Source organism: Anastrepha obliqua, chromosome 3 (assembly GCF_027943255.1).
Source record: "Anastrepha obliqua isolate idAnaObli1 chromosome 3, idAnaObli1_1.0, whole genome shotgun sequence".
Taxonomy (NCBI): domain Eukaryota; kingdom Metazoa; phylum Arthropoda; class Insecta; order Diptera; family Tephritidae; genus Anastrepha; species Anastrepha obliqua.
The window spans coordinates 98745062-98765548 of record NC_072894.1 but is presented as its reverse complement, the minus strand read 5'-3'; the positions used below and the strand labels follow the sequence as shown (position 1 = coordinate 98765548).

Below are 20487 nucleotides of genomic sequence, written 5' to 3'. Positions count from 1 at the left end.
CTTTCTCGGGATAACCGGCGCCAGTTGAGCAAACCAAGTGAAGCCAAGTGTTTCTACACCTCATTTTTCCAACGCAGAGGAGGCCTTCCTTTGCTACCACCAGCTGATACCGCATCGAATACTTTCAGAGCCGGAGAGTTTGTATTCATTCGGACAACACGGCCCAACCAAAGGTAGCCGCTGGATCTTCATTCGCTGCGCTATGTCTGTGCCGTCGTAAAGCGTACACAGCTCATTGTTCTGTCGCCTACGATATTCGCCGTCGCCAAAGGTCAAAAATTGACCGCAAAATTTTTCTCTCAATACCTCATACAAAATACTTCCGTGGCAAATGATATGCCATTCAGTTAGTCCTCTAAAAGGATTTTAATTTTTTTCATTTGCTCACTGAAGCCTTAGGAAACCCAATTTCTACAGTAAGCGATAAGGTCGCCTAAAATATTATAATCCTAACGACATTTTTAGCAAATATTTGCTATTTGACTATTTTGAGTTGAGAAATAACACTAGACCTCCTCACCTTATTCTAGTTCGGGTATTTTGCCACAAACACAACACATTTAAGTTCATGTTCTAGTAATAGGAGAATAAGATAATTCTGACATCATTCGCCCACAAGGGCGTACTCGTGCCATGGCTACTTCTTAAAAATTAAAATGAGAAAATTTACTACAGTTCTTAAGCTGTCATTATATACATATTTATTTATTTAGAGCTGAACAATAGACCGAATCGAAAATACTACAAACTAAAAAATTAAGAATCGCATGGTGGTACCCAGGTCCATTGGCCCCATGGCACGCAGTCTTTAGCAGAGGTCAAGAAACCAGTTTGCTCAGGACACCGTACCGAAGTAGCAACACCTTCTTTACACACCCAGTAACGAGTTGGATCCCAGAAGTTACGTGATATGTCACCCTCATTAGCAGTAGTGCAGGTGGGTTTTCCATCTCCATCAGGGTCGCATTCTGCATGGACTGAGACGGCAAAGGCCAATGCCAGGAAGGCGAAAGCGTAGACTGGGGGAAATGAAGTGAAAAATAGAATATTAAATATGTGTTATATTCATGTAGTGATGAGTTAGATTTATATTTATATAATCTTATTACGATCCATTCTGTATAACAACCAAACATTTTACTACTCGGAATCTTTTGAGATGCGATAAATTGGCCTTCGATAAATTGGCTTAAACAAGAACTTGATGTGAGAATTCCAACGGATAGATTTGCGCTCGATACTGTTGGCAATGCTTTTAGCATGCCTCTGCAGAAGTCTGTTCTAGATTATCGGTTTGTCTCTCTAAGAACTTTTTATTTGTAATTTCTGATATAAACTTTATCAGGTAAACTTCATTTAATGAAACCAATATTATGGCTCCTAAGCTTACCTGATAAAGTTTATAGTAGAAACCAATAATCTAGAATTAATTACTACTGGGCTAATTCAGTGGACTGCTGATGTGTTTTTTGCTTACTATTCAGTAGGAAAAACCTCTCCAGAAGTTTTCCAAACGAATGGTGATATCGTCTACGCTTTCAGTGGAACAAGAGTTGTATGAATTAGACAAGATAACTTGGTCTCAAAAATGTTCCATGAAGATTCCAATCTATTTTCCTAGAACTCTTCAGCTTTCTTAAGATTCTTAGCCTAATATTGCCTACTGTTTAAATTTGATGCTTGCTTCAAAAGTAGACTCCGTACGGAATCCGCCCCCTATTCTCGGGTTATTGTTAGTTACCGGTTATTCAATAAAGATGCAGTGTTCACATTTGCACCTGAAGCGTTGCTAAACTTCCCTCCATGCAGAATTTTTTACCATTTTATAGATATTTTCACTACAAAGGGCACAAGGCAGTCACTTCTTTACGGAATTTGGTAGCAATGGCGGCCCCCATTTTTTATTGTAAAATACTATTTAAACAACATTTGTTTTTAATTTGAGTTATTCAAAATTTTCGAACAAAATTTAGATTTAAGAGTTTAATTTAGTTTTAATTTTTTGTTTATTTTTTTTTTGTTTTAAAATTATATTTTTGTAATAATTTTCATTTTTAAATTTAATTACTTTTTGTACTATAAAATACTATTATATTTTTTTTGGAAATTTTTTATTTAGCTAACGATTCACTGATTTTTGCCAAAATTTAATTTTGAATGTCTAATTTAGTATTAATTAAAACTTTTGTTTAATCTAACATAATTTTTTTCTTTATTAATTTTTTTTGAATTTGTTTTTACATTTAATTAAAATCTTTTAGTTTATCATTTCCATCACAAAATTTTGGGCCAAAAAGTCAACTTACCCGGCTAGACTTGAAACATTTTCGTTTAAGTGATTTTTTCGTTATTCAGAATTTTCGATTATTTTATAAACAAATGGCGCAGAAAGGCAATTCTTTACCAATTTTGGTAAGAAAAGATGGCCACGCTTTTTATAAAAGGCTACTTAAATTTTTTTATTTAAAAAGTTGGATTATTAATAAATTGTGGAGCAAAATTTGGATGCAATTATTTGAGTTTAATCAATTATTTAAGTTTTACGATTTTTTAAACACATATCTTTTTAAATTTGGTTTTACATGTTTTTTACATTTTTTTTATATTAGTACTGTTTTAATATTTGTTAATGCACAACTTTATTAAACTAATTTTTGATATTTTAAAAGTTTTTAAAGTTTTTTTATTTATTTTCAGTTTTTAATCGTTTTTATTCTTTTTTAATTTAAATTTTTTTGTTTTAATTTTAAAAGTGTTTTTAAAATTTTTTGAATTAAAAAAAATGTTTACTTGATTAAGTGATTTTTTGACACTCAAAATTTTTGATAATTTTATATACATTTTTACCACATATGACGTAGAAAGACACTTCCTCTCGGATGCTGGGAGGAAAGGATGGTCACACCTATTATAAAATGCTATTTAAACATTTTTTTTAAGTTAAATTATTCATAAATTTTCGGTTTCAGTTTTAAGTTTAATTTATTATTTATTTAGTTTTAAAATTTTTTTAATATTGTAATTTTTTTTTAATGTCTGTATATTTTTTTAATATAGTTCTAATTTTTGTTAATAGTTTTCAACTTATACATTTTTTCTTATTTGTTTTTTTAGTTTTGATGTTTTAATTTTTTTTTAAGTTGTAAAACTTTTTTATTATTATATTTGAAAAACTTTCAATTTTCAAAGAAATTTTAGTAATATTATTTTAATGTTTTTAATATTTTTTAATTTAATTTTTTTATTTCTATTTATTTGCTTTTAAATTTTTGTTTTTATTTTATTTTTAATTTTGTTTTATATGTTTTTTTTTAATTTTAATTTTTTTCCACTATAAGATTTCAAAAACTTTGAATTATAAAAACAAAAATTTGAAAATTTTCATTTACAAAGTGATTTTTTCATCACTTTTGCAGCGAATGGTAATTTTTTTTTATTTTACATTCCACGAAAGGCAGAAGTAACCGTTAGAACTTTTGTAAATTTTGTCTTTTTCGCACCATTAGAAGTATAATATCTTTTAAAAAATATAAACATTTTTTACCAAACTTGCAACATACCAAATTTCATTCTACTGCTGTTTTAGGCTCGAGAGAAGACGTCGAAAAAGCAGAAAGTGAATGACAATTCCTTGCATTCTCGTAGCTTTTATACAAAATTTTTTCTATACTTCTGGTAGTATCGCTATCAGCTGCATGCTGGAGAGGGGCAAAAAGGGCTAATTAAGAATTCGCATGCACTAAAGATTTTTTTCAAAAGTTATGTACTTGTAAAGGTGTACATGCAAGTGCTTAAGCATACAAAAATTATCAGAAACTAATCATTTAATATTTGCAATTGGTTGCTGACTAATGTTTAGATTTGAAGTTTGCTTTATCATTTAATTAGCGTTGACATTTGATTGATTTAGTAAAAGTTTCAGAAATTGATAAAACTCAAAGTGCTGGGCGAGTGTAGTGAAAGATAGCAATTGGTTCGTTAAATGAAGGTTATGCAAAAACTATAAAGTTGGTAAGAATTCTACGGATACAAATTGTACTTGGCCCTTTTTTAGATATGGTTAACGCATTTTTTTTTTTGCTTTACTTGCTCTTTTTCTTTGTCCATAATTTCTCTGTATCGCTTGTGCGTTAATACTTAACTTAAATGGAAAATTTAGAATAAGCTCAGCTCACTCACTTTAAAATATATGCCATTAAATCTTATTAAATAATCAATTAGTAAAAGGAAATAGCCATCAACCGGCCAATTATAGTAATCTTCCTCTCTTCATATACACAGACATGTGCATATGTATGTGCATGTATGTCCCATATATACATACATATTTATGTATATATTTTCCTGACTATATTTTTCTTTCAACACTTAAGCATTGGATACCTTTGTATACTCGTACACCCTCCCGGTATTCGTTGCTGTTATCGCTTATTAGCAATTATTCAGTAGTTGTTGGTAATCGATAATTGATAGTCGCCAGCTAGTAGTAGAGGAATTTGTAGTAATAGTAGCGAGTCAATAAGCTGCTAACATAAATGGCCCGCAGGTAGTTTGCTGCGCATCGAGCTTAGGCCAGTTGAGTGGAGTTGTTGCCACTGGGCGGTTGGCCACAGAGACATAAACGCCTCAGCGAATATTCGTACAAACTAATGGCCGGAGGCGCTGTTAAATGCTAATTAGTATAATTTCGTTTAAAGCCACAATCAATAATAAGAGCTGATATTTAAATCAATAGTTTACAGACGAGGTTGTTCAATAATTTTGGAACTGAATTAAGACAAATGGTAAAAATTTCATAAACATTCGCCAAATTAAATGATATTTTTTTTAAATGATATTTTACTATATTTTTATTTATGATATATTATTATACTTCCATAACTTATTGAAAACGCTAACTAAAACGAGCTCTATGATTATTAATGTGCCAGTGAAGACGTAAAATATTTCTACTTTAAAGTTGAAATCCTAAAAAGTAATTGAAACTGAAATCTTGATTGATTAAACTCCGCCAACAATTGACTAGAATTTTTAAAAACATTAATATACCGAGCCTTTCAATGACTTGTAGAGCATTGGGCCCAAAACTTCCAGGTATTTTTCGTCACCTAATTGCGGTATGGCCTTAAGCTGCTTCGTATTACAGCCGCCATAACCAGTTGGATTTGTGCATTACTCTCATATCGCTAACCGTTCGTTCGATGTGTACTGTCGAAATGAAACATGGAATGATGGCATATTTTTTTTATTTTTTAATAGCCCTTCGGCAGACAATGGCAAACCCTAAAGTGCTACTCTGTCGAGTTCTATTTCTTTAGAAATAATCCATTGTTAGAAAACTTCTTATTTCCGCACCTAAAGGCAAGCGCGCCGCTGCGAGTCATAGGGTCATACATAAATACTGAAGCTTATAGTGTTGATTGGTTCACATAATGCACAGATCAGAATTCGGTCAAGTACAGAAATTCTCTTTTGAAAATAATGAAGTTGATGGTGACTGAGAGAATTCCAAATAGAATCGGATTGGTAAGCAAATTTCTGGCTAACAGTTTAAGGTATCTCAAATAACAATCAAAAGTCCCTCAAAATATTAGTACTTAAGTTTTAAGTTTGAAAAATAAAATTTTTTTAACAAAAAAAAAATTGTAAATTTTGTTTTCAAAATTAAAGGGGTTGTTCAAAAATGCCAGAAAAAAATGTTTAATAATAAATTTTGAACAAAAATAAATACAAATTTAACTTAAAATAACAAAACAAATAATTTTTCTTTTCAGGAAAATAATTTTTTGGCTAAAAAATAAAAAAAATGTCCAAGTTTTGGAGAAAAAAAAATTTTTGTTGTGATTGGATTTTCAACAACTTCCGCTCTAATTTTGGAAAACAATTTTATAATATTTTTTTTTCTACATTTTTTGTTGGCATTTTTGGCAGAAAACATCTCCCCAGTTTTTTTTCAATTTTTTTATTATGTAGCTCGCACCATGTTGTACCTAACGATATTCGATCGTTTTTTAATATCAAGCGCAATTTTTATTACTAAAATTTTTCCTTGACGATGTCTAAATTATTTGCGATCCTGAATACGTTTTTCGACTTTACCTTTTCTGTTATCTAAATAGCTTTCATTATAAGTTTATCTGTCATGTACTGCCTAATAAAGTGTATTGAGAGTGATTTCTTATCCCATTTATCTTTGGTAGCAAGGCACTAAGAAAACAAATTTTGCTGAAGAAATTTTATTAAATTTTACTCGACGAAACCCATGTAACCCCTTAAATCACAAAATAAGTGTTTCATATATTTATGTTTCGGATATTAGGACTAATAGCGTAGGTTAGGCTGACAATCTGTTCTGATGGAATATGCGATTTGATTCACTTGACGGACATCATCTTTTCGACTAAACAGAACAAATTGTAAGTATCCAAATAAAAATTTCCATCACTCATTTTTTATTTAATATAGTAAAAAAGTAGTTCTTCGGGTTTGCCTCAAATACATAAAGCCAACCAATGTACCAAATGTAGAAAATCAAATTAATTAACTTCAGGACATGGCGGCACCCACACCCAATCGATCCATGGCACACATTTATTAGTTTCACCACTAAAAGCAGTACCGCTGGGACAGCGTTTGGAAATCGGTTCACCACTTCCATCGCACACCCAATACCTTGTGGGGTCCCAGAAGTTGCGATATGTTTGACCGTTTGAAATGGACTGACAAATAGGCTTGCCATCGCTGTCCGGATCGCAGTACTCATCAGCAGTATAGGCAGAGTTAGCCAGAAGCAAAGCGCACAGGACTAATATGTAGACTAATAAGTGAGGAAATAGAGCAAAAAACAATATTATTGTAAAGAGTAGTAGGAAAGGAAATTAGTAAGAAAGGAAAAAGGTGCCTCAGAATTCACTTACCGGTTTTCATTTTCATCGTTTGCTTGAAATTGCATTAAAGTTCGAGCACAATTGACCACTGTTTTTTTCTGCAACACTTTATTGCATATTTATAGAAAACGCTCGTAACGTATTTGAGGTACCCGCTTGTGGCACGCTGGTTTATTTTCTATTATTACAATTGCATGGCTTACATAGATAATGAAAGTCGGCCACCTTTTCCAAGAAGTATTTGATTTGCTTAAGTTTTTATTGATTTGTTTTTTTTTTATACTTTTATACCAATTAGGTCAACCGCAAAAGCAAAAAGCACCAGTGTTATTTTATATATTATTATTGATATATTATTGAGGTAGTGTTTTTGAAATGAATTCTGCTTGCACTAACCACTATTAATACACCTACGTTTTCATCTCATATACACCTCGTTGCAAAATTATAAGCACATCACTATTTTTTTACAAAAATATATTTCATACTAAAATAAAAACGGCGTAAGAAATACGTTAAACTATGTACACAATTATTAATTTTTTTTTTTTTGAATTTCGATAATTCTCAGAAATTCATCGAGCTTTTAAAATTTCTAACCAGTATTTTTAGAATTTTTCTGGGTATGTAATTTTGTAGCCCATTGAATTTTTGTACAACAAAGTGCTATTTCAAGTAAATACAAAAAAGCCTTACTTTTTAACAATTTTTTTATTGACGGTGTCAGGCTTTCCCTTCCATATACATAAATTCGGGCCTGATCTTTGTATAGAAGAAAGGCGTGATATATATTTATATACATAATTGGCGCGTACACCTTTTTTGGGTGTTTGGCCGAGCTCCTCCTCCTATTTGTGGTGTGCGTCTTGATGTTTTTCTACAAATGGAGGGACCTACAGTTTTAAGCCGACTCCGAACGGCAGATATTTTTATGAGGAGCTTTTCCATGACAGAAATACGGAGGTTTGCCATTGCCTGCCGAGGGGGCGACCGCTATTAGAAAAATGTTTTTCTTAATTTTGGTGTTTCATCGAGATTCGAACCAACGTTCTCTCTGTGAATTCCGAATGGTAATCACGCACCAACCCATTCGGCCGGCGTAATACCTCAACGAAAAAACAAGGTATTGAAAGATAGTGAAAAGGCACTGGAAAGGATTGTTATTCTTACTTTAGCTTAACGCAACAGAGGACTGTTGACGAAAATCTTAGTTACGAAGTAGTGAGTGATTTTTGACCACTTCTAAGGCCAACAGAAGTCGGGTGACTTAGAGAAAGAGACAAGTGCGGCTTGTATCCGACTAGTTTTTCATATTAGCCATCTTTCGCAGATGATGGATACGAAGAGTATTGGAAGAATGGATCACGCAAGCTTTGCAATGCCAGTTTATGTCGTAAACGTCCACTGGAAAATATTCACAAAACCAGCGCCTTCATTATAAATACAATATTTTTAGTCGGAAGTGCAGTAACTAAATTGAAATGACGAAAAATTAAAAAAAAAATAATCAATAGTTGCTAATGCGAAAGAGAAATTGGACTTCCAATTTTCCTCGCTTAAACCTTCTTGTAGATTTTTGAGTACTCGGTAATAAGATACCTTCAGTAAGACAACTTCGGCGCTTTAAGGGCCGTATTTTTGCATATCTTTTCTGCTAATGAGTTCGAATGCAAGAGTTACAAGAGAAAGAGTGAATGGAATGCCAGTTACTGCTACCTAGAACTTCAAAGAACTGTGGAAATCTCTTCCTGGGTATTTGGTGAGGATACCACCGGCTAAGTGCATTAACTATGGCCACAAATGATTTCGCCACAACAAGGCACCACATAAATTACCTAGGGTACTTCACAACCTTTGTGACTGTTCTCAAGAGTTCTGAACAATTCTTAAGAAAGCTCTATGCGCTATAGGATTTGCTTCTAACCGAAGCCGAACTTGAATTTAATCTTCGTTTGCAGACGCAGAATAAATATTCTTTTAGTTTAGGGATGTACTCGATGCCAGCTTAGATGTGTAGAGTTTTGGGTCCCCCAGTTGCGAGGTGTTTCTTCATGTGATGGACAGCATTTGATTTACTAAAGAACAAAATGTTAGCCTACATTTGCTTTACTTGCTTGGAATACCCCACAAGTATACTTGTTTTTGCTCAATTGCTTCAACTATCTAACAGCCATACGCTACAATTCGTGGAATGTACCATAATTTTCTCGGAAATCGCAAATAAATCAGTATTAAATAGACCTCATTTTACTGATTATAATATATATTTTTTATTTTATTTTATATTGACTTATATTTTGACACATAAGCTTGCAGACGTGCCCAAGTAGATGTATGTGAACATGCTCTGCAGGAAATTTACAATTTTTTTAATAACATTTTAAACCACTTTTTATTGTACCAGTGTTTTTATATGACCAAATATATAGGAATCAACTACTTTCAATTCTCTTGCTATAATTTATGAAAATCCATCGATGCTGGGCTATGAAATTTGTTTCGTCATAAAAATAATCACCATATTCTAAAACAAAAAAAAAAACATTGAAGAATATTGGGAGTTGGTGCAGATTTTTATTATGTACAAACATTATAAATGTACAAAACTTTAATTTTTTGTATTTTTTATCTTCTTCCTCAGGCAATCCTTAAGCTGTATAACCATTTTGCATACCATTGCAAGCAATTAAATGTTCTTTTTGGAACAACGATGAAGTAATGAAATACTAAATGAATAAATATAAATGCACAACCTACTAAAAATTAGTTTTTTCTACCTTAAGTCTCCTCGATTTAGAGGGTCAGCACAAAATTCTGAGCATGCAGTTTTTTCTATAGTGACGAAGTCATGAATACCTACCCCTAACAGCTCAATTTAACGGAAACAATCATCTTAAATACGCTTTTATAAAAATTGATAGAGCGGCAAGAAGAATGGGATTAATGCAGGCAAGAAGAAGGCAATGGTATCATCACCCCAAAGACAATCAATGCAGAACAGCAGCCAAAGTCTTAAAATAGATCCCTACATTTTGAAATTGTTCAGGAATTCAAATATATCGGTGCCAAAATCGTCAAGAAAAACGACATAACCACTTAAATTGTTCCAAGAATACTTGCCGCGAACCACTTTGCCTTACAAAGCCGCCTAAAACATCGCATTCTTGGAAGAGTAGTGGAAATAACAATTTATTGTTTTCTTGTCGTACCAGTGCTTATGTACGCTAGTGAAACTTGAGCTCTAAGCAGGGCCGATGTGCAAAAACTCAACATTTTTGAGCGTAAAATCCCACGAAAAGTCTTGGGTGCACTCCCACCGAAAAAAAACATATTGGTAAGACCAAAACTCCGATGGTTGGATGGCATAGATCAAGACGCTGAACTATTTGGTATATGTTTTTGGAGAACTCAAGCGAGGGATATATTGAAGTGGGGACAAATGTTACAGCAAGCCAAGACCCTGACCAAACTGACACTAAATTAAGAATGCTCACAGGCATTCTCACAGGTCACTGCAGACGGCATACTCATCTTCACATGATCGTGATATGGGCCACTAATTCTTCGTGTTTTTGCGACTAGTCCCAGGAGACTCCAAGGTTGAGACATCTCGGCCAACTGCAGCCGGATGAAAGGCACATACGCTCAATTCAACCCAGCTCTATCCTGAGTTTAATAAGGAAACTGGGTCTAGATGAGTTATTGTGATGAGCAGAGGGCACACAAGACTATGAGGTCGAAGTGAAAACCTTGAAGAAAGTCTATATATCCAAGCCAAGTTCCGAACCGAGCGGCTGAGTTAACAGTGATGAAGATGAATTACGAATTCGTAATATGCCCAATATCAGCTCTCGACTCTATTACGAACCTAAATAACAATAAATACTACGCACCCCAAATTACTTTGCGAATAGGGTCACGTTAATATAGACCAAAACGAATTTGTATATTAACTGCACGTCAAGCACATAAATCTAATACAATACAGGATCCCACAGCTGGTCCGATATAAAAAAATATATTAACAAATCTTCAACGAAAGGCATTAAGCTGAATTGGAGTAAACCAATGACTGGTGCAAACAAATAAACCACAGAAAAATACAAGCAAAAAACTTCTTAATGATAAACAATAACAAAATGACCAGACCAGCCCTCACATACTTTGAACGACTCCGGCAAGGACACGCAAAACGGACCTATGGACATCTAGACCTGAAGTCCGTCCTTGGAACCAAAATACAAAAACTGTGATCCCTTATCCTGCGAATATATCTAAAATACACCTCCCGAGGAAACCAAGTCTTCGGTAACCCAAACTCTATGACAGTTTTTTTATCAAACCCCAACGCAGCAATATTTTCAAAAGAACATTCAGTTTTTAGCCTGCCAGTCCTTTCTCCATTTTCGACACAACCCGTTTCTTGAAATTTTTACATCAACCTTTGATTAGTCGAATCATTCCGATGATTATTTGTACCAAAAAAAGTCACGGATTTTGCGATTTGTGGTTCCAGATCGACCATTTTCATAATAAGTTGCAATAATTTGAATGCGTTTTTCTATCGTAAAAAATTCCGAATGTAAAAAGAAATGCCGAAAAGTGTTATTATTCGCATTTCAGTTGAATTAGGTTTCAAATCTCTTTTGCCACTCAGATGTGGATATCTCGAAAACGAGCTGTTTAAAGGCTTCAACAGCTTCTTTTGGCGTTGAAAAACACTGACTTCGCATTTTATTTTTGATGCTCGGGAGCAAAAATAAATCAGTAGATGCAAATCGAAGCTGCAAGGCAGATAACCTATTAACTTGGTGTTTTGGGTGTTCAAAAACTCTCTTGCGTGAGCCAACCAAAAATTGTTTCTTATAAATTGGTGCCTCGTGACCGGATTTTTGGAACACTTCTGAATCACGTACCCATTCAGCTATGGCAGCCGCCTTGTACTAGTATTTGAATTTGTTCATATATTTTTATATGGATTAATTCGCTTGATTTTCCCTTTATCAATAAACGTGAAGAATTTTTCCAAGAAAACAAGGCTGGCTCTATACGAGTATCGCCCGCACGGGTTGCCAATTTAATTAGATATAATTTTGCTATCTATTGAGTAGTCGCTTGAGATTAGCAATTGTACGTATTCGAGTGTGTATGTATTTGTATTTTACGTAATTGCAATTAATTTAATGGCATTTCATGCGTACTATTTTCAAGTTTTTTAGTTTGCTGCAAAATTATTAGTGATTTTACTCAATGATAGAGTAAATTGTGTACTATTTTTTTTTTTTTTTTTGCTTAATGGAAAGATTAAAATAGTAAACATTTCGCACATTCGATTTGATTTTATGACCTTTTTAGCCTAAATATGCGTTGAAATGTATAATTGTTTAGTTTTTTTTGCAAAAACGACCACCCTAGTGAAGGTTTTTAGTAAGAACGAATTGCAGATTCAGCTTTCTCGTACCCGAGAATATGGAGAAAAAAAACATTGGAGACATGCTTTTGTTTATTCTTTTCTGTAAATTTCAGCAGGCATAAAAAGGTAATTTTACCTGCAATGTAGTGAAAAAATTGTCTTCACACTGAGATTAGATCTTCAATTTGCAACTGCAATGCGTTTGATGCGAAATGGTGAGTTGAAGCGGCCTGGTTAAAATAAGTGTTGGAAGCGGCAGTTTTCGCTGCAAGCTTTTGTTAATGCTGTTGCAATATGGCATCCGTTAATCTGTAAATTGAAATCGCCTAACGGCATTGCCTACTGTTTGCTAATCAAGTGGAAGAATAAGCTCTGGCTTAGCATGTAACCCAATATCTGGATATGAGTTTTCCTTGGCTCTTTTATGTGTATGTATGCAAGAATTCTAATCCATATTAAAAATCTGTAAGCAAATTCAAACTCAAATGAAACTGAAATCAAATCAAATTTGCAAATGCATTTGGCATTCACATGCAAATACGATTCTTGTGAAAATTTTAATATAGGGGCATACGAGGTGATCAGTAAAACTAAAAAAAAATTCGAAAATGTATTTATTTGTACGAAAGAGCAACCATTCAATTCCAACCTTAACAATTTTGCGATATCAGCTTAGGCACAGCATCGATTTTTTCTGGCATAAAAACCGTTTTTGGGGGAGCTTCACAAAATTCAGCCTATAGCGAAGTGCGAACCCGGTTGAATTGGAAAAAATAGTGGGTGTTTGAATACTCTGAAACAGCATTTAACATTTTTGAGGAATGTTGCAGAAGTGGCGATCCTTGACTTGCTATAAATCCGGATGGCCAGTTTAAGAAAAAAATTAAAACCATGTGCAAAATACTTGGATTACTTGACTGGAATCGTACTATAGAGAAATTTTAGTTACGCAATTAAATAAATTATAAAAATATAAAAAAATTCAACTCCTGTTGCCTATCTGCAACTTACATTTCTAAGCTGTACTACCCCTTGTGGCACAGCTACAGCCACAGCCATGGGCAGACCACATAGAAAGCCAGCAATTCCTTGCCTTTAAGGTATTCAGATTGGCAGGAATGTATGCAAATATATATATAATATATCACACATACATACATACGAGTGGATACCACCGCATAGGCGTGATGGTTTGCCATTGCCCAGACGCGACTTGATTTGCCCTTTTGCCATCACATTCGACATGCATTTGATGAGTTTTGGTCAGTCTCAAGCGCATAACACAACCTGAACGTATTGATCTGCCTGAGCAAGTAAAAATATGTATATCATTTTCTCCGCAAATTTTGTTTTTTATGGTTTTTATTTGTTATTTCCTCGCTTGCATGGCTGGCAAATGCAGCAGTCGTATAATCGAGTAAGTATAGTTTTAGGTCTTGAAATAAATTTAAAAACAAAAAACTGCCCGCGTTGAATTTCACTACACCTGCCATTGCTGTTCAACTGTGTTTGGCCACGGTGGCTAAGCTCACTTTGGATGCGCTGGCTATTTGCTGGAATTTAGTTTCATTTAAGCCTACGCTTTAAATAATTTTGTTATTGTTTTCAGGCATAGACATCTTGGGCTTAGACTAAGGTTTAAGGCAGGCACACGAAGCAATTTGGCTTAAATTCTTTATAGGTAATTTGCAGTAAAATTTTGGCCTATGTTGGTGTGATCTCAAGTGCAAGAACTCAATAAAATCGACTTCACAGTAGTCAATGTTTCACACACATACATATACAGATATGTGAACTTGCAACAGTTGTACTCGTAGATACTTCGCGTTTTAGATTTTTTCAAATATTTACTTTTCAGCCGTTACTACAACGCTGCTATTGCGGTATTAAATGAAATGAATTTAGCCGAATCGTAAAATTGGATGGGTATGCAGACTTAATATGATTTTGTGTGGTGGAATAAATACTTTGATTTTTTTTCTCCACTTTTAAAGAAAACATATTTGCATTAGTGGATAAGTAGGTATTTTGTGGCAAATTTTCTGCCATATCTTCCAACGTATTGCTATCCGCAGTGACATTCTGAAAAGCAAGTGTTGCTTAATCCTCCTATCAGAAAATGCTATAAATTTTGCGATTGGCCCCTAATGTCAGTTCTGTTTCGACATTTGTGTAGTAAACACATGCGAAATACACGTTAATAAACAATGCTACGCTACACTGCTCCAGAACGCGGAATATTGCTGACTATTTATTTGACCAATAATCGGTCGGTGACTTTGGCACAACGTGAATTTCGTCGCAGATTTCCTCGCCGTCCAACGCCTACTGGTGAAACACTGCGACGTTTAGCCGCTCGCCTCGAAGAGACTGGCACAACACGAGATGCTGCCAGGCGTGGCAGACCCCGGAGTAGCCGTTCTGCAGAGAATATTGCTGCTGTAGCCGAGGATGTCATGGAAGCGCCGTCGACATCGACCAGACGACGTGCCACACAAATGGGTATCAGTCGACGGTCTTTACAGCGAATTTTGGTACAAGATTTGAAGATGTTTCCGTACAAAGTCCAGAGGGTGCATCAGCTGTTAGCTGCTGACCGCCAATCGCGAAGAAGATGATTTTTCATCAAAAATAATCATGCGTAATGAGACCCATTTCCATCTTAGTGGGTACGTAAATAAGCAAAATTTACGCTTCTGGGGCACTGAAAATCCGCGTGAAACCCACGAAGAGCCATTACACCCACTCAAAGTCACTGTATGGTGTGCTGTTTTCGCCAGAGGAGTCATCGGACCTTTTTTCTTCGAAGACGTCGCGGGCCAAACGGTTACTGTGAATTGTGAGCGCTACAGAGCAATGATCAACGAGTTCTTTTTGCCGCAACTTGATGAAAACATGTGGTTCCCACAGGACGGTGCAACGGCACACACTGCACGTGCCACAACAGATATGCAGACTTCTTTTTGTGGGGCTTTTTGAAGTCGCGGGTTTATGTCAACAAGCCTCAGACTCTTGCAGCTCTTAAAGACAATATTCGTCAAGAATGTGAGGACCTATCGCCGGAAGTTTTGGCCAAAGTGATGGAAAATGCCATAAAAAGGGCTCAAATGGCAATCAACTGTGGCGGCGGCCATTTACATGACATCATATTCTCGACTTGATGTAAAAAAAATTAAAGACCAAAAAAAAAAATAATCCACAAGAAGAATCAAAGTTTTTCATTTTTTTTTTAAATTACAGCCAAAAAACATCGCAAGGTTACTTTTGCGCCACCTTTTAGAGGTATTCAGATGAAACTCTCGGCGGGCCGGGAAAAGCACCGTCTATGAGCTTCTTCAACGCGCTTTCAGTTTGCGAAATTAAATTGCCTGAAATTGGGATTAGGATTTAAAACTAAATTCCATGTTGGATTTCAAAGCTGTCTTGGAGGAGGAAATATTCTGGACTTTCAATCCCCGAAGATACTGTCGCCGTACATACCTCCGAGCAGATCATGAAGCTCTGCTTAAGTTTTCATTTACGAAGCTACTGCCAGGCATATTTTACAACAATAAGAAATAAAATATAGGTAGGTGATTTGAAAAATAAAAAAAAACTGGTTTCGCAAAAGTATTGCACAATAAAATTAAAATATTTTTAAAAAATTATTTTTGTAGAAATTCTGTCTTATCCTTTTTTTAAATAAAAATAAAAATCGACAAAATTACACTTTGAAATATTGCACTCTACCAGAATTTTCAAAGTTTAAAAATTTAAATTTTTGAAAAAATGTTTTATCCTAGAAACAAAGAGAATCACTTTGAAAAACTATACCAAAATTTTTCATATTAATTTTTTCCCAAAAATTTTGAACACTAAAAGTAAATTAAAAAAAAAACTCATTTTCCAACATTTTTATAAAAACCCTTAATTTTTCTAGTTTTTGTAAAAATTATATTTTATCCTTTTTTAGTTCTGAAAAGCACCAAAGAAATTTCACTTTGAAAAACTTTACCAAAATTGTAATTTTTTCCCACAAATTTTCAACAACAAAAGATTATATTTTTCCAGAAAATAATTTTTTTATACCGCATGTTTTATCTCCTCTTTGAAATATAAACTGAATGAGAAAAATTTCACTTTGAAAAACTATACCAAATTCTTCAAAATTTTAAAATTTTATTTGTTCATCAAAAAAAATTAATTTGTTTGAAAAAATAATTTTGGGGGAAATTTTGTTTTATCCTTTTTTTGAAATTTAAAAGAATCAAAGAAATTTCACGTTGAAAAATCGTATACAAATTTTAAAAATTTGGATTTTTTCCAAAAAAATTTTCTAACAAATATAGTGCCTTGTAAAATTTGCTTTTTGAATCGGCCATAAATAAAAACAAGTCAGTATTTTTTCAAACTTTTTTTTTATTTCGAATATTGAACATTGCCATTTATGAATGAAAAATAATATGGTTCAAATGACTGCCACGACTGGCTTTACAGTAGGCCATTCGATCAACCCAATTTTTAAGCATATTTTCGTTTGTTTGGGCTCCAATTTCATGAATGGGAACTTCGATTTCGTGTTTTAAAGCATCAATCGTCTCTGGATGGTTCGCATAGCATTTGTCCTTAACGGCTCCACACAAAAAATAGTCCAACGGGCTTAAATCACAGCTCCGATGCGGCCAATTGATATCGGAATTTCGGCTGATTATTCGGTTTTGAAAAACGGTAGCCAAAAGTTCGAGTGTAACTTTGGCAGAGTGACAAGTTGCACCGTCCTGTTGAAACCAAATGTCGTCCATGTCATCCTCTTCAATTTTTGAAAACAAAAACTCATTGAGCATGTCACGGTAACGCTCGCCATTTACTGTAACCGCGGAAAAAGAAGAAGACTCACACTTTGGGAATAGGTTTTCAATATTTCCCAATTTTGTTCAAGCGTATAGCGTCCCATTTCGTAAAAGTCAAACCTTTAAGTAAATTATGAACACATTTGACATGTCATTTGTGTTACCATTCTCAAAAAAATAGGTGGTTCAAAAAGCAAACGCTATATGGCCCACCCTGTATATGAAAACTTTTTTCAAAAACTAATTTTTGTAAAAATTTTGTTTTATGCTTTTTTAAATCTTAAAAAGCACCAAAGACATTTCACTTGTACAAATTATTCCAAATTCTTCGAAATCTTCATTTTTTCCCAAAAATTTTTTTACAAAAATTATTTTTGTAAAAACATAATTTTCGTGAAATCGAAAAGAAAGTACAATTTAAAAAACTGCACCAAAATTTTCAAATAATCATGTTTTCGAAAAACTTCGAACAGAAAAATTTAATTTTATCAAAAATATTTTGGGACAAATTATATTAAGTTTTATCCTTATTCTGAAATGTAAAAGGAACCGAAGATATGTAACTTGGAAAGCTATTCCCAATTTTTCAAAATTTTAATTTTTTTCCCAAAATTTAATTTTTTTTAATTATAATATATCTTAGAAAATAAAAGACATTTTTTCTTTCAAAACTTCTTTATTTGCTTTCAAAATCCAAATTTTCAAAAAATTGCAGACGATGTCCAAAATACTTGGATCACTTGACTTGGAATCACTCAGATGAGTCAGTGATTCGTATAAACTGCAAAAAAGTGCTTCTGAACTAGACTTTTCCATCGTACTCGGGAATGGACCTGTTGCATGGTTGTACATACTCAAGGCCTTCTAAAACCAAATAGCCATTGTCTGCTTTAATAAAACTTGTACAGTAAATTATTCCACTGTTTTCGGCATCCATCGCCTACTGTCTTCACATCTTTATTCTCTATGGTCTTCACCTCATACAAAAAGACGAGATCAGTGATAGACTTCTAGAATGCAGTTTTTGTTAACCACGCAGATAGCTTTATTTGCGCGGAAGGGAACTATTTGGAAGAAGTAATTGACAAAGCAAAAATACAAAAATGTTTGCATTATCTTAGAAAAAGTATGTTTACGTTGTAAATCATCTCTTAGTTCAACTAACTAACCCGTTTATTATTACTATTTATTTATTTTTTTTTATTAATTGCTTTGATCCAAACCTATCAAATGTAGTATTAAGGGCTAAAAACTGAGATTGTGGTGAACAAGATATTTCGATTAGTAAAATATTCAAAAATTTAGTTAACAATTAATTTTGTTTAGATTTTTTTAGGGTTTCTAAGATTTTCTAGTACAAGAAGTTGCGTGCGTCACCAAAATAAAACGAACTTACTTCTTTACACGCACCAATCAAGTGAACAACCTGTCATGGAGCTTTCGGTGAAAAAACGCTGACAGAGGCTTAAGTATGTAAATTTTTGTAAATGCAGCTGTGGTCAAAATATCAGCAGTGGTCGTAATGGCAACTAGAATATGTCCATGGAATGGTTAAAGCAAAACGGCAATGATACGAAACACAACTGTAAATTTGCAAAGGAGTGATTTCGGTTCAAGGAAGTAGGAGGTCTTATTGTGGCGTGTTAAGTCGTCTGGCTTCAAATACATAGAAAGTGACACCTAATAACAAGTAGAGGAATCAAAATTTATAGAAATCATCAAATCTGTCATTTGAAAATACAAAAAGAAATCATTTCATTACAGTCAATTCATTATTTGTTCGTAAACCAGTGGAGGTTAACGTGGCAATGTATCTTTTTTCAATTGAAAGAACCGTATACATCTGTCAAAAAAGTACCGGGAATTGTTCAATAAAACGCAAAATATAATATTTATTTAACCATCCAAATTTATTTTGTCGCCTTCAAAGTAGGCTCCATTCGAAGCAACACACATACGCTAACGATTAGTCCAGTCATCAAAGTACCTTTTAAAAGCGCTTATCTTATTCAGCTCCTTCAACGAAAGGGAATTCTCCTTAATGGCCTCTATCGACGCAAAGCGGCGTCCGCGGAATGGAAAAAGGAAAAAGTCACATGGGCTAAATCCAGTGAATACGGTGGTTGTTGTATGATATTTGTCGAGTTTTTTTCCAAAAAAGTGTTCACAATATGAGCCTTGTGAGACGCTGCGTTATCATTGTACAGATTCATGAGTTTCTTTCCACAAATTAGACCGTTTCCTACCCAAATTCTCTCTCAAACGTCACATAACTTCCAAATAATATTCTTTATTTGCCGTATAACTATCTGGAATGAATTTCGAACCATGATAATAAAAGAAAACGAGTAGAACGACTTTCCCTTTTGACCGACTTTGATGTGGTTTTTTGGGCTTCGGCTCATGTGGATAGCGCCATTAAGCCGCCTGTTGACTGGTTTGCATGTCAAACTCATATACCTACGTCTCATCATCTGTTATGGGTCCGACTTTACTTGCTCACGCATGTCTTCAGCCACCTTCCTCCGATGGATTCTTTGAAAGAAATTCAACTCTTTTGGAACGAGTCGAGCAGCCGCGCGTCTCATGCTCTATTGATGATGCAAAATGTTGCAAATTGTTTCGTGAGATACACTAAGAACACAAGCTACCTCCCTCAAACGTAAATGATGGTTTTCCAGCACCATTTCTTTGACTTTGTCGACGTTTCCATTTATTAAAGACGATGATGAGCGATCAGATTGGGGTAAATCGTCCACGACTTTTCGTCCCTCTGAAATGGCTTATGCTACTCGTTTACCCGTGTTTTTCATAAAGCAGACTCGCCACAGGATTTCTGCAACATTTCCTATGATTTGGCACACGAAATCCCGTCCAAGACACAAAATTGAAGAAAAATTCCTTGTACGATATTTTTATCCATAATGAAAATCGCAGAGCACACCTGTGGTTGACTGATGCAATTAAATGCCAAAAACAAGCTAATTGACAGATCGCGCTCAAACTCTGCGACACTATAGAGCGCAGTTGGACCAACATTCCAGCAAAAAAAAAAGATTTAGAAATATGTGTAATGCGCGTTTTTTAAATCAACAATTCCCGGTATTTTTGTGAATGAATGTATGGCACAGTGATGTAATTTATTATATTGGAAGCTTTATCAGCCATAAAAATATATAAAAAATTAAAATTATTTCAAGAAAAGGTAAATATTCTACAAATACGTAATGATTGACACTTAGCACTGGCGATAGAGGCCTTCGGTTAGGTATGAACAAAAAGGTCAATTATTTACTATAAAAATTCACAATCTTTTACATATACTTATAGACTTTCTTACTTGACGAAGAACCTGCAT

General features: G+C 34.1%; 2 protein-coding genes across 2 annotated transcripts; both read right to left on the bottom strand.

Moving 5' to 3' along the window:
- Positions 1-675: 675 nt before the first annotated feature.
- On the bottom strand, positions 676-3612 carry LOC129242511 (uncharacterized). Its single transcript, XM_054879189.1, has 2 exons — positions 3561-3612; positions 676-1019 (listed from the first exon to the last, which is right to left on the bottom strand). Exons 1-2 carry the CDS (start codon positions 3568-3570, stop codon positions 757-759), a joined length of 273 nt encoding a protein of 90 aa, XP_054735164.1. The 5' UTR covers positions 3571-3612; the 3' UTR covers positions 676-756.
- Positions 3613-6536: 2924 nt separating this feature from the next.
- LOC129242132 (uncharacterized) lies at positions 6537-6968 on the bottom strand. Its single transcript, XM_054878691.1, has 2 exons — positions 6918-6968; positions 6537-6817 (listed from the first exon to the last, which is right to left on the bottom strand). The coding sequence occupies exons 1-2, from the start codon at positions 6931-6933 to the stop codon at positions 6537-6539; spliced, it is 297 nt and encodes a 98-aa protein (XP_054734666.1). The 5' UTR covers positions 6934-6968.
- Between the last annotated feature and the right edge of the window lie 13519 nt (positions 6969-20487).